Source organism: Carettochelys insculpta, chromosome 1 (assembly GCF_033958435.1).
Source record: "Carettochelys insculpta isolate YL-2023 chromosome 1, ASM3395843v1, whole genome shotgun sequence".
In the NCBI taxonomy this organism is placed as follows: Eukaryota; Metazoa; Chordata; order Testudines; family Carettochelyidae; genus Carettochelys; species Carettochelys insculpta.
This window is the reverse complement of record NC_134137.1, coordinates 131,118,624-131,133,879: the sequence shown is the minus strand read 5'-3', so window position 1 is coordinate 131,133,879 and position 15,256 is coordinate 131,118,624. Positions and strand designations below refer to the sequence as shown.

The following is a 15,256-nucleotide window of genomic DNA, read 5'->3' as shown; positions in this document are numbered from 1 at the left end:
CTGTGGATTACACTGTGGGTGTCATTACCACCCAAGGAGCACAGCCATCATTGTTGCAAAGAGGTGATCCATAAAGGCTTGTCTAGTTAGAGCAGCAGTGTGCACAGACGGGAGTAGTTTCTAAAGTGCACCAGTGTGTCACATGCTAAAAGGCCTGTATAGACCTTGCTGGCACAACGAAGAGTTCCTTTGTATTTGTTTGAAGCAGCAGTATCCTAAGGTTCACCATGGAATGCTTAGTTCTTGCCAGACGGGTCAACAGAGGCCAGTTAGTGTGCAACATGTTGGTGTGCTTTAGAACCACAAACTTTTGGTAAGCATTTCTACTCCATGTAGACAAGACCAAAGACATCCTGGGTGAAGACCATTTAGAGCTCTGAAGAACAAGAAGGTACTTCACAAAGAGCCTGAACTCTGTGTGTGTGTGTGTGTAACTTTTTGTGGCATTCCCTTTCAACACCAGGTACTGTACGTCACCGAAGTGGAGCCTGAAGTTAACAAATGCTTAGATTTCCAGGGTCCCATCTGACACGGCATCATGCTATATATTATCCAGTCAAATTTTCCCAATCAGTTTTTACATTTCCTCCTCATTACTGTATGGCATCTTTTGGACACTCTTTGAGCACTGTCATGACAATAGCCCACAACAAAATTATAGTGTAGATATTCTTTTTCCACAATTTCTGCATTTGTTGGGAGGGTTATATTAGTATCAGAAATGTAAAATAGTCTATTACTTAAAAAATACACTCTAAACTTACACTGAGCTGATTTTATTATTTAATTGTAATGCTTCTTGTAATTTAAAAAATGGAAAGTTTGTCGTTGGAAGCTAGTGTTTCTATTTTTCTGTTTGTCAGGTCTCATTAAGTGTTCTGCTTTTATGTTTAATCTTGTTATCTCAGCACTGTAAGTTTCTTGGCTGGAAAATGATTTATTCCGGGTACCAAATGTTTCATTACAGTGAACAATTGTTAGACTGGTCTCAGCACAGAAGATAGCACTATGCCAAAGGGGAAAAAAAAAATCAGTCTTTGCTTCCAGATTCTAAAGCCTGAACTGCAGAGGTTCCAGGGATTAGGTTTTTCAGAACAAGATTGATTTGTAACAAAAAAGTAGCATTTTCCAAAGCTCTGAAATTCATTGAGGCATATTTATGCCTTCAAAACAAAAAAGGCAGTCCAGTAGCACTTTAAAGACTAACAAAATAACAAGACTGCCTTTTTGTTTTGATAGAATATAGACTAACACAGCTCTCTGTTACTATATTTATGCCTTATTATTCTTACACACTCCTTGTTCTTCTGAGAGGTTTAACATCTTTTTTTATGTACCCACCCAATGGTTAATTGATAGTAAATTCTTAGAGGATGGTGAACAAAGGAAAAAATGTTAAGGACTCAGTATAATTTAAAGATAAGGAATCCATTTGGTAACTTGTGTCATGGGTGAGTTTTGCCCTTTTTATTAGAAACTTCTTCATCTGTTCTATCTAATTAGTTTCAAATTCTGTTTGTGAATCTTACCCTAGAAACAGATGTTATGGTTTATGATGAATCAGAGACATAGTCTGAACATTATGTAACCTGCCTTGGTTCTGGTTTCTACAATATTTTTTTCCCTGATTTCAGCCCCAGCACTGTAATCTTACCGAAATGGTTTTCAGTGTGTCTCTGCAGCTATTTAGCTTGTTCAGTCTTAAGTGATATGCATGTGAGGCTCAGGAATAACTTTGACTTTTTAAACTGTTTTAAATCTACCATATTCCCTCCATTTTCTAATAATGATTTATATTGCCTGTCTTCTGCAGTATTCTCTTACCTTATATATCTGGCACCTTCTCTTTTACTGGTTACGTAACAATATAACTTCTATACAACCATTTAAAAAAAAGAAATGAATAATGCAAATGTTTTCACCAGTTTTGCCTTTGTACCCAAATTAATTTAAATTTAAGGGATGTTTATGGCACAGCTGAACCTAATATTCTTAGTCCTTTCCCACATGATTTGTTGTCATCCTGAGAGAGGATGAGTGGAGGAATTGGTTGGTATCCAGAACTGATCCAAATATTTTTTTTGTTTCTTTCTTTTTGCCACCTCCTTTATCTTGTGTTTTAGGGATTGCTTTTCTAGGTCCCAAAGCATCTGATCTCTTTTAAAGTGAAGGCAATTGTTGCTTCAAAAGCTAGCCATGACAGTGTTCTTGGAAAGGGGGCGGGATGAAATTAAGTTGAGTATTAAGGACCTGCACAAGACTTTGCAGATCACATAAACACTATTTAGGGGGCTGCTTAGTATTTTGTGTCTGTGACAGGATGAACTAGGCCCAGAGAACTAGAGACACTATACCCCATCCCACGATGGAGCAGTGGCAAAGTTTTCCCAGCTGCCTGCAGTGGAGCAGCTGATCAGTGAGACTTCAAGGAGCAGCCAAGCAGAACCCAGTAGGGCCATGTAAAAGAAACTAGAGTCACTCAGTTGCTGTCTGGATCAGGGTGAGGTCGCTGAAGGAGCAAAAGAACCATGGGCAGATCAACTTCTAGCAGCAGCCAGGGAAGCAAGAGAGAGCCCCTGGCTGACTTCTGGGACTGAGGTACTACCAGTTCTGTGAATTGCAAGTAATGTGGGGTGTGGATAAGAGGCCTGGGGAGCAGAAATGTAGTTCAGGTAAAGGGACACAGTGGGCCTGTGCTATTTGTATGGTCCCTGGCCTAGAACCTAGAGTAGTGGGTGGGCTTTAGTCCCACCCTCACCAGCCACATAAGTGAAGTGGCTTGACCCTGTCATCGGGAGAGTTGGAGCCAGAAAGGCCCAGGAAGAGTGAAGAGTTTCTAGTGAGGAAGCCCCAGGTGAATTGCCTCATGCCAGAACGAGGGCCTATTTGAAGACTATTCCAGAAGGAACTGTGGATGTGCATATAGCAAGCCCAGGGGAGGATTTAAGGGAGACAGTGTCTCCAGGGAGGAAGCCCTGAGGGTAAGACCCCATAACAAGGTTGGGACTATTTAAAGAGCGAGCCCATGCAGGGCTACATAGAAACCGGTGGAACAATACTGGGATAGACCCTTTCCAGGGAAACAGTCCCTGGGGGACCTGTTTTGTTTCACCTACAGTCAGCTACTCAGCAAGGGGGCTGAGCTGTTGAAAACTTTCCTGAGAAACTATTAACGAAGATTAGTCACCTTAGACTAAGAGAGTAAGCACATGCAGTGAACCAGGGAGTGCTTGCAAGAGGTAGGTGCCACCCAGTTACTGTGTTTGGCTGAGATCAGCGGCAGTGGAGCGAGGAGAATGTTCTCGGTTCAGGATAGCTAAGTCAGTGTAAAATAACAATGAAGACACAGATGCTCAGACTGGCCACTGAAAAGTTTAAGCTTATAGAGGAGTTTGGATTGGACTTGAGGTGACGCACCAGATCAGTACTTGCTGCCATTTTAACCTGAGCCATCTAACTCACCTTAGCTAGCCCAAATTAAGAACACACCTTGTTTTTTGCAGTGAACCATACCCTGCGTGGCCATAAAAAGGCACAGGCCCTTCATGTTCCTGCAGATATTTCTTTCACAGGTCTGCATGGGTCAACATGGATTCCCCACTGGAAGCGAGTTAAGGATGAGGGTCCGCTGATCTGCATTTATGTGGATCCCGTGGTCTCAGAACTCACAGCAATTGACTGGCATAGTTACCATGAGGGAACAGAAATGGGAAGGGTTATACAATCGCATGCCTTGTTCCTGGTAAAGACTTCATTCCGCTGCCTTAGAGCTGGAATATTCAAACTTGTGCAAATGGAATGTATTTCAGCCTTGGAGAATTGTGGATGTTGAGGCAATTTTTAACTTCTTTAAAATTCCTGCCTAACATTGTGTGTAAAGGTTCGTAAGGATTTGAAAAACAAATCACAGATCTGCCAAGAAGCAGAAACAAAATTATTTTTTGGCAAGAACTAGAAAGATATTGGTATTTCTGCTCTTAAATCTTTAATAGTAGAATGGTATTGTTTTACAAATATGCCTAGCAAAAACCAATCAGATACTGTGATTGACCTAAATGTTGTCTCGGGACAAAAACTTTGACAGTGATCTGTACCTTCTGCCTTTTCTTAAGAATTTCTGGTGCTTTCAGTTCTGAGATCTGCCACAAACATAGGAGCAAACAGAGCAATGTGGTGTTTAGATACAAGCTGTGACAAATTTCTGTGTACAGAGGTTTGAAAAAATGTTCCAGTTCTGCCAGGGGAGTTTAAAAGTATCAGGTCTGTAGATACGTCAGAATAGCTGCACTTAATTGTTGAAGTTAAATGTTATTCTTTTAGGAATTCCAGTGCTTTTGTCACAGCCTTCAGGGCCAAATTTTTCTCTGATGTAACCCTGTTGAAATCAATAGAATTGGGCAAGCAGATTTTTACCCTAAGTCTTTAGTCTTTTGCAATTTAAAGTCTGCCCAAAAATGTGGAATTGCTGGCTTGCTTTGTATTAATTTATGCTTCAGAAGAAAACTAGAGTGAAAAGTTTTCAGTCACTGATGTCTGTGTCTCTTGCCAGCAACTTCAGCTTGCCCAAAGTAAATTTGTCACTGGAAAGTAGAATGTGGGGGGAAATGCTTTTTAGCCATGCATTTGCTGAGGAGGCAGAACCTCCGCTACACTTCAAAATATTTGATACGAATACTGCAAAGTAGTTCACCCATTATGCATCAGTTTAACTATCAAGTAACAGCATTTGTTCTATATTGTAGCATGACAATAGCACATCAGAAAGCCTAGATTCTGAGGCATTTATCTACACTTTCAGCTTCATAGGCTAAAGGAATATTATGCCTCCCCTGTGTTCTAGAACTCTTGGAGCATGTCAATCCTAGTGGCTAAATAAAAGTCATCTGACATTTTGTCAAAGGCTTCTTGAAGGCTTAAATAAAGTTTCTCACACAAAACTGGTAAAGTCAGGGGTGACTGGCATACATATTGTCATGGATTAGAAACTGGCTATGAAATAATAACAGATTTCAATGTGGCAGAAAGTTACAGGGGAGGTTGAAATAGATCTACTTTAGCACAATTTAATTTAATGAGCTGGAATATAGTTAAAAGAGAGATGGCAAACATTGCAGTTGCTGTACAGTGTAGATTATTCACCAGAGAAGACATGGAGGCCCTTCAGAGACAATTATTTATTTGACAAACTGGCCGTACAGTGTCAAAAATCGTGGTTGGCAAATAATGGTTGGAAGACGGGATATCTCAGTGGTTAGAGCATTGCTCTTGTAAACCCAGGGTTGTGAAGTCAATCCTTGAGGGGGACTTCAAGGGTATGGGGCAGGTTAGGTATAATAAAAGACAGTCAGGGATGGTGACAGGCCCTGCTGTGTGTGCAGAGGACTGGACTTGATGACCTCTAGAAGAATCTTCCAGGTCTATGATATGATATGGCAAAGTGTAGGTCTGTGGATCTGAATAGTAGTGAGTCACTGCCACTGCACTCACTTGAAAATAACAACACTTCCACTTCACTGCTTTCTAAATTAAATGTAAACTACTCAAGAAAAAGGCTGGGGCATCATTCCCAACAGCTCAATCAAAATATACATTCCGCGTGCAGCCATAATTTTTGTTTGTTTGTTTTTAAGGTGGGATGTTGAAGAATGAAGACAGCGTCAAAGGATTATAGTTCTACTTTGTAGAAATCTGTGCTACTCCCTCACTTGGGATACTGTGTTCTGTTCTAATCACCCTATTTTAAAACAGATGCGCAATGTAAATGATCAGAGCAATGGAAAAATTATCATATGAAAGAGGGATTGAAGTAGGGCTCTCAAAGACTGGAGTTATGAATAGTCAGTTGGTGGGAGAGCAAGGTTGAGCAATATATTTTTTTAAAGGGACCATACCACAAATTTTGGTACTGGCCGCAGAATCACTCTGGGCCTGCCCAGAAGGGGTGGGGCCTTGAATAGAAGTAGTGGGGCTGAGGGATACAGAGAGCGAGAAAGGGAGTGCGTGAATATGAAAGGGAAACGCTGTGCGTGCGTGCGTGCGTGCGAGAGAGAGAAGCTCTGTGACACGGAGTCTTGGCTGCATGTATGTGACAATGACTGTGTGGGGTGCACAGGCTGGATATGTGTGACTGTGTGTGTGTGTGTGTGCACGTGCGTGCACGCACACACGCATGCTGGCTGCTGGGTAAGTTTCTGAGAGAAGTCGCCCTCTGTCTCTTTAAGGGAAACGTGTCCTGCTCTGTGTTCTTCTCATTCCCCTGCTCTCCTGAGTGAGTCAGTACCATCCAGGCTTCAGACTGGAGCAGCTCCACTGTGTCTCCCTCTCCCCAGTCCCTGCTCTGCACAGATGGGGCACAGGGGCAGTGGAACACCCTGACTTCGTCACTACCCTCTCCCCACAACCTCTTCCCTCTCTGCACAACTAGCAGGAGAATCCTAGGAGCAGCTCCACAGCAGACAGAAGAAAGTGGGGGGAGGGGTAACTGAACACACCACTGACTAAATACACCTGCTGTGCCAATGAGCTGAGTGGGCCTGAGAGAAATGCTTGGCAGACTGGATCCAAACCCCAGGGCTGAGTTTGTGCACCCCTGTGTTAGAGAGACTTATTGAACCAACTTCTTTTGGTGAAAAGAACAAGCTTTTGAGCTACACAAAGTTCTTTGGGTCCAGGAAAGGTACTCAGAGAATCACAGTTCAATACAGGGAGTCAGAGGCAGGAACTAGATCACATATACTGACCTGATAGGGCAGTTCCTCTGTTCCTTATTAAGGGGAGCCACTTTGTGTACCTCCCATGTTGGCAAACACTCTTACGGTACTTTTATCCTGAATGAGGCATTTGGCATTCTAGTCCAAAATCGCCACTCTTCCTGTGGCAGATAGTATGCTGGTGTGATAGTCATCAAATACATGGAATATTAGGAAATGCTAGAAGCAAAATGCTTTTTAAATAATACAAATTAATTAAAAGTTATTAGAGCTTATACCCTATAGGGCTGTCTCACTTTTAGTCTGGGAACACTTGTATACCACCACTCGTTACAAATGCATTTGAATTTCATCCACTTCCACTGTTAAATTAAAAAAGGTCAAGAGTAGCAGTCACACGTGAAAGTGTTCTGAATTATTGCTTGCATAGCTAACAAAACTTTCACATCTGTGATCCAGTGATTTGTACTGCATTGCTGCACTCGGGGTTTCAAAGCAATTCATGCTCATTAGTAGGAAAAGTTAAATGCTGGTTTCAGACTGATAGTGGAAGGAATGAGGAATATGTCTAAAGCCAATGTGAAAATTATCTGCCCTTGTTAGGCTGTCATGTTTTACACTTAGAGCTCATTTTAATCTTGAGTGATCTTTATTTAAAAAGAGGGTGTAGACATAAATTTCATTCTTCCTATTATAAACTGGATGTGGGGAAGGGACAGCTAAGAAATTCCAGGTGTTAAACCTGGTTAGATAGATCCCTGCCCCATTACCTGACATTTTGCTGTTCATGTGTATGCTAAATAAATACATATGACCATTGAGGCTTTGTAACTCAGACACCAATGGAGTCAAACAAAGGATGAATTACATACATAGGTCTACCTTTTTAAAGGCACTTATGTTTCATTGTGCTTGGCATGCAACACCTTCCTGATTTAGGAGCCTAAATCCCATTTCTAAAAAGGGGTAGCATATAATGCTTAAATCCCTTTTGAGAATGGATTTTATACTCCTGAGCCAGTTAGCTGTTGCTATCCTGAGTGAAGCAATACATGTTAGTCTGTGTCTACGCTAGAGCAATATGTCAACAGAAATTGCTGTCAGAAGATATCTTCCAACAAAACTTTTCTTAACAGATTGCAGCCAGACTGCCTGCTCTGTTGTCAGAGGGTGGTCGGACTGCCTGGGCTCTCAACGGAACGGCCAACCAGAAGCACAGCAGACAGGGCTGCCCAGTGTCCCGAAAGCCCTGTCTGTCGACAGAAGCCATCCCCCACCTCCCCCGGAACATCCAGGCTATGTCTACATTAAACGCATCTGTCGACAGAAAAGACCTCTCTGTCGACAGAGGTTTATACACTGGACCCTTCTATCGAAAACTCCCTAGTGTAGACCCAGCCCCAGACTGGCTTTGTGTCGACAGAGGCATCCTGCCCCATGGGGGAGTGGCAAAATGCTCTTGACAAAAGTGCAGTGTTCTGTTGATTTACTGTCAACAGAACGCTTTGGGTACGTGGACGCTCCTCGGGTTTTGTTGACAAAAAGCCGGTTTTGTTGACAGAACTCTCTATTGTAGACGTAGCTGAAGGGATAACCTTAAAACCTGATAATGTTTAAGAGGAATTCTAAAGCACATACATCAGGGAGGTAGCCGTGTTAGTCTGTAGCTTTGAGGACAACAAAAAGTCTTGTGGCACTTTATAGACTAACAGATATTTTGGAAACAAAAAGCAGTCAAGTAGCACTTTAAAGACTAGCAAAATGGTTTATTAGGTATTATGTTTTTATTATTTATTAGGTATTATAATGGTTTTATTAGATATTTTGGAACATAAGCTTTCGTGGGCAAAGACCCCCTTCATCAGATGCATGAGTGGGTGGGGGGGTTTCAGAGGGGTATTTAAAGAGTGGGGTCCCAGTAAGAGGGAGGGCCAGAGCTGACAAGGTCTATTCAGCAAGGTGGAAATGGCCCAGTATCAACAGTACTTATCAAAAGAGTTAAAAACGGGGATGAGAGCCATTGTCAGCGTCGAATGGGGAGCCATCAACACCCAAAGCAGAGAAACTGTCTTTGTAAGCTGCGAGCCACTCCCAGTCTCTGTTTAATCCATGGTTAATGGAGTCAAATTTGCAAATAAATTGCAGCTCAGAGATTTCTCTCTCCATCTGATTTTTGAAATTTGTTTGTTTCAGAACTGTCACCCTTAAATCTGCCACTGAGTATCCAGGGAGATTGAAGTGTTCCCCCACAGGCTTCTGTACATTACCGTTCCTGATGTCTGATTTACGTCCATTTATTCTTTTACAGAGAGACTGTCCAGTTTGGCCAATGTAAATTGCAGGGGGGCATTGCTGGCACATGGTGGCATATATTATATTAGTAGATGTGCAGGTAAAGGAGCCCCGGTGGTATAGTTGATGTTAGGTTCTGTGGTGATGTCACTGGTACAGATATATGAGCAGAGTTGGCAGCAAGGACTGTTGCAGGGATTGGTGCCAGGCCTAGAGTCACTGGTTTGTGATTTGTAGTTGCTGGTGAGGATTTGTGTAAGGTTGGCAGGCTGTCTGTAGGCGAGGACCGGCCTGCCTCCCAAGGTCTGTGAGAGTGAAAGATCATTGTTCAGGATGGGTCGCAGATCACTGATGATGCGCTGGAGAGGCCTTAGGTGGGGGCTGTATGTGATGGTCAGTGGTGTTCTCTTGTTTTCCTTGCGAGGCCTGTCTCGTAGCAAGTGGCTTCTGGGTACCCGTCTGGCTCTATCAATCTGTTTCCTCACTTCCTTAGGTGCGTATTGTAGTTTGAGGGAAGCTTGGTAAAGGTCTTGTAGATGTTTTTCTCTGTCTGACGGATCAGAGCAAATACAGTTGTACCTTAGTGCCTGGCTGTAAACAATGGATCATGTAGTATGCCCTGGATGGAAGCTGGAGACATGTAGATAAGCATAGCAGTCCGTGGGTTTTCGGTGTGGAGTGGTATTTATGTGACCATCGCTTATCTGCACAGTAGGGTCCAGGAAGTGAATTTCTTGTGTGTACTGGCCCAGGCTAAGGTTGATGGTGGGGTGGAAACTGTTAAAATCACGGTGGAACTATTCAAGAGCTTCCTTCCCATGCATCCAGATGATGAAGATGTCATCAATGTGGCACAGTGAGAGGAGGGGCGCTAGAGGGCGAGAACTGAGAAAGCATTGTTCCAGGTCAGCCATAAAAAATTTTGGCCTACTGTGGGGCCGTGTGGGTGCCCATAGCAGTGCCACTGATTTGAAGGTACAGTATGTCCCCAAATCTGAAATAGTTGTGGGTGAGGACAAAGTCACCAAGCTCTGCCACCATTTGTGCCTCCATCTCATCAGGAATAATGTTAGTCCATCTTCATGTGGGATATTGGTGTAAAGGGCCTCTACATCCATGGTGGCCAAGATGCTGTTTTCAGGAAGGTCACCAATGGATTGTAGTTTCCTGAGGACAGTTTCTCTGCTTTGGGTGTTGATAGCTCCCCATTAGACGCTGACAGTGGCTCATATCCCCCTGTCTGATCGGACTTGTTTTTTCCTCTTTTGATACTGGGCCATTTCCACCTTGCTAAATAGACCGTGTCAGCTCTGGCCCTCCCTCTTACTGGGAGCCCACTCTTTAAATGTCCCTCTGAAACCACCCCCCCAACTCATGCATCTGATGAAGCAGGTCTTAGCCCATGAAAGCTTATGCTCCAAAACATCTGTTAGTCTATAAGGTGCCACAAGACTTTTTGTTGTTCTCTAAAGGACATAGTTAACCCAGTCTTCTTCTTTGTTTTCATCTAGTTGAAAACGCTATTGAGGATAGAATAATGTCAGTATCAATTGCAGTGTAACAATGGTAGCTATCTATGGTACTGTGTTGTGTCACTTCATAAAGTGTTGTGTTCTAGTATTTTAGGAATGTGTCAAAAATAGTTATTTCCCATTTGCATTAGATATTTTACAAAGTTAATATCTTGGCCGTTTTTAAAAAAAATTATTTTATAATACCAAAGGGAGGCAGTTTACGCAATTGCTTTTGAAAGTGTTGTGTTCCAACCAGTGCTAGTTAAGTGGGCACCTGTCCCTTTTTTCCTCATGCGCTTAAAAAAAGTTACCAATTAGCTAATTTTTTTAAAAAATATGCAGAGCTTCAATGAGCAGTTTTAGTTTAATAACATGTATTAATGTTTCTACTCGATAAATCTTTGGAGTGGCACAGAAATTGAACTACAGAATAGAAGGCTACAATGACTATTAATGACACAACAGGTTCCACTGTGGATAATGTGTCACTAAGAAGACACATTTTAAAAAAACAAGAATCTCCTCTGCCCACATTATATTTCTGGCTGTGTTTTTCAGCAGAGATACCATGATGAATCTGTCTTAGTGGGTTTTTATTAGAAATAATTTGGGTTGTATATATTTTTGACTGTTTGGTCTAAGTTTTACATGCTGCATCACAGAACATTCATCCTTACACCTCACAGTACAGGTTGAATCTCCTAAATCCAGAGATTTAAAAGGGAAGAATTTGAGAAAACTGTAGTGATTTTTTTGTTTTCAAAAGCTCTGTGGTACAGCCTAAAATTCAAACAGGGTAGTGTGAAACATCCCTGTCTGCTCTGTGTTTTTGATGCATTTCCTGTACATGTCTCTTTGTCAGGAATGAAAAGAAATACATGACCAGCTACTGGAAAGAAATAGAAGTTGGAGACTTTGTTCAGCTTCGTTGTAATGAAATCGTACCTGCTGACATATTGCTGCTCTCTTCAAGTGACCCCGATGGGCTGTGTCACATAGAAACTGCTAACCTGGATGGGGAGACCAATTTAAAACAGAGACAGGTTGTAAGGAGATTCTTAGAGTTGGTAAGTCAACCTCTTTCATTTCTATTTAAGGTAGTGGTTTGTCTGAACTCCACACAGGATTCACTAATGCAGAACCACACCACTTAGTTAATATGTCTTGTTCAGCAGCACAGGTGCTCCACTGCAGTTATAATTAAGCTGCTACTATGAGCTAACTCTTAAAAACATCGTGGAATAAAGGAGCTATTTGAGAATTGTGTTGGGCAGGTAAATGTAACCTTTGTAATGAGTTCTGTTGTATTTTGGGGTTTGTAACGCATTTTTGGCTGTTCTTATTTATGTTGAAAACTCTCTACAGAAAGAATAACTAATATTCATGTCTGTGGACCAAACCACTTTCGGTTGGAAACCTTCTACCTAAAAATCCATGTCCCAGTGTACCCCTCTAGCTTTAAAGGTGCAGCATGCATGTATTTTAATAGTGTATTCTAAGCTGACAAGAGCCCAAGCTGTAAAAGTTGCCTAATGGCTCTCATGTTGTCACTCATCTTTCCACGGCAACACTGTGCATGCAAATAAACAAACAAACCCAGGAGGTCAGAAATAGGAGTTTATTTCAGTTAAAAAATTTGGAAAACTAGCTTGAGTTTTACTTAGTCTAGCAGCCATACGTTAATATTAATTATATGTAACAATACTGCAGTAATGGGGCCCATGTAAGTACCAAATATAGATCAATGTCAATAATAAAACTTCTGTTTATTTTAACAAAACCCCTAACCAAAGTCAAATATAGAAAGAGAGCTCCAAAGAAAACAGCACATGACCATTTTTCCTAGAATAACTCAGAAGGCACTAATCCTGGTTTCAGTGTCAGTTAAGCTGTCAGCAGCATTGCATACCTGTAACTTTGAAGAAGTTTAGAGCAACTTCAGCATCCTGTCATTTCTTCAGCAATATGCTGACAGTCCTTATTTAAAGTACTGGCCAAACCCCTGGCATGTGACATTGGCAAATGTATCTCACTAGTACAAGAAGGGTCTTTACAGCCTTTTGAAAAACTTGTCCTGGTGAATAGTAACAGAGAGGGAGCCGTGCTAGTCTATATACTGTATACCTGGTGAGTGTTGAGCAGAGATATGGCAGATCCAGCTAAATCATTCTTGCCAGAGACAGCTTATTCTTAGGCTTCAGTATATGTTTCTGAAGAACACATCTTTCTACCAAGTGTTAAGCATCATTTTTATTAAAAATCCCATGGGACCCCGTCCCTAAATTCCCAAGAACTCCATTCCACCCCATTAATTCATGGGAGCTGCTGTTATATTATCAATACATACAGTAAAATGATTCTTCATGTGTCTGGAGCCATGTGGTGTTGGCTTATTCCACAGCACATTTTTTTTAAACAAGAAACAAGTGAATAGATTGTTGAGTCTGTCCTCCCTCCTGCTTATAGTGCACATACATTGGTCATGTGGCTTATCACAGGCCAAAGGCAAGATGTGGGAGCCCATTGTTAAAATAGCAGCAGTACATCACATGATTTGAACTAACATTCCCATAGCAAGCATTGAGACAAATTTACTATCAATACGTAGCATTTACATTTTAGGGGAAAAAGTCATTTTGCATAACATCTGTGTGAAGTAGCTCAAGAAGTAACACAACTTTCATTTTTCTGACAGGGAAGCTGAGAGAGGGGGGCCAGATTTTTCACTGCTCTTTCCAGTGCCTGTCATGAGGAAATGAGGAGGGGGCAGGGAAGGCCAGTTTTATGACTCCCTAATTCTGTCCCAGTTCAGAGAATCTCCCTCCATGTACTTTGCAACATGTCATGTCTGCTGTCAGTTGCATGCCATAGAGAGCCATGTCACCCATACAGACTCGATAGAGTGCAGTGTTTTACTGTCTTGCCTCTTCTAGCCCCCCACACACACTCATTTGTCAAGGTCAGACTGAGGAGCCTGTGCAGGGCTGTTATGCCAGCTCTGAACTGGTCTGAGAACTGCCCTGTAAAGTGGTGTGTTCTGTCAGGGCCATGTATTTCCCTTTTACAGTCTCCATCCAGAGTATCCATGGCCTACAGCTTCGGGGAGTAAGTCAGTTTCACAAACTAAAGATGGTCAGAATTCCTGACTGCCGGTCCCGTGTGCAAAAAACCCCCATCATTCTCTTCCACACCAACTGCCGTCCATCACTTGTCAGTACTACTCTGAATCATCGTAAGCAATTACAGTGGCAGTCCTAAGAATGAGGATGCAGCATTGTGCGGGCCTTATCGCACACGAAATACATATCTGAAGTCTCATGCAGAGCCCAGAGTTGCTTCTGCAGCATGTGTAACCATGGGTTCGTCTTCTCTCCTGGTGAATCCCAAGAACCTAATTTTTCTGATGGAGTAACTAGAGACATTAATTGTTTCAGTTCTCCCTTGACTTATCTGAATAGTATTTAGTATGTTGGAGACATTATTGTTACTTAGTATTGCTTTATGTTAATAAATGTGATAATTCTGGCATAAAACCTGTGTTTTCTCTGAGTATCAGCGGGATGTATGATTATGTAAACCATGAAAACAATCCTTGATGCCATACAGGATTTTAATTTTATGGGCTGTATTGCTATGTCTCTGACTTTTGAAGAATCCAATTTGTATGTGTTGTCTTTTGTTACACATTTACATCAGGTAAACTAGCAAATAAATGATCACTCAAGCAAATAGGTGAGAAATTCATTTGTGTAATTACAGTTTAAAGAGCTGATTCTCCTGAAACCACTCAATATTTGAAGTGCTTTTGCACAATAATTGAGTTTACTAATCTGTTTTCTTCACTTTGCAATAAAATTATGAAAGGCAATTTCTTTTTAAAAAAATTACTAATTTGCACTTCACCAGCAGTTTTTGTCTGAGTCCTTGTATGTGTCATCTTATGTAAACAAACCCAGAGAACAATTCTATTTAACCTGAGAAAAGCAGCTTGTGAAAGCAGATATTTCAGAATAAGTTAATTTTTATTTTAACTTGTCATAGTGTTGTTTTTAAATGGTTTTTCTGCAAAAAGCAAATTATAGGGAGAGGTTTTTCAAAGGCATGTGTGCCTTTGAAATCCCCCTGTTTCAATATTGACGCACTGTAGACTCAGGACCTTAGATACTGTCGGAATCAGTATATACAAAAACCTTAAAAAGAGAAGTATCCTTTCATATAATTTGCCTTTAAGAAAGGAGGTTTCTTTAATACCAGCACATAGGTCAGATCAATGTGTGTATTGAGGCACATTGTAAAGTTAGGGTGAAAATACCTTGCTGTACCCAGTTATGAGTGACTTAACATTCTAGGAGTGAACAACCAGCTCTCTCTCTCTTTGGAAAAAACTTAGTGTATCTTGGTGGTATACCAAGTTCCTTCTAAACTTTTAAGCTCTAGCTGTTCTTTATGTCACAGCAACCATTTCTAGCGTGCTGTACCTAATAGGAGACACACTGTGCGAGAAAAATCAATGTGTTTTCTGTATCACTGTGCAGCCTGTTTTACCACCACACCCTCTCTAATTGCTTATGGAATGTTGCACATGAGTTTAAAATATTTTGTCCAGCCTCTCTTCTGAGAGTGGCTAAGCCGAATCAGCCTTCTTTACAGCATCAAGTCTTCCTTTCAGGTGTTGTAAGTATGATTTAGAATATTTTGCTAGTATAAATCAACATGAAAAACATTTATATTCTTAATGCA

The 15,256-nt window shown here is 41.4% G+C and overlaps 1 protein-coding gene across 1 annotated transcript in view; it reads left to right on the top strand.

Moving 5' to 3' along the window:
* Positions 1–15,256, top strand: part of ATP10A (ATPase phospholipid transporting 10A (putative)) — a 147,676-nt gene that overhangs the window by 50,026 nt on the left and 82,394 nt on the right. The window contains exon 2 of the mRNA XM_074992005.1: positions 11,379–11,583. Coding sequence (XP_074848106.1) covers positions 11,379–11,583 — 205 coding nt within the window. The remainder of the gene's footprint in view (positions 1–11,378; positions 11,584–15,256) is intronic.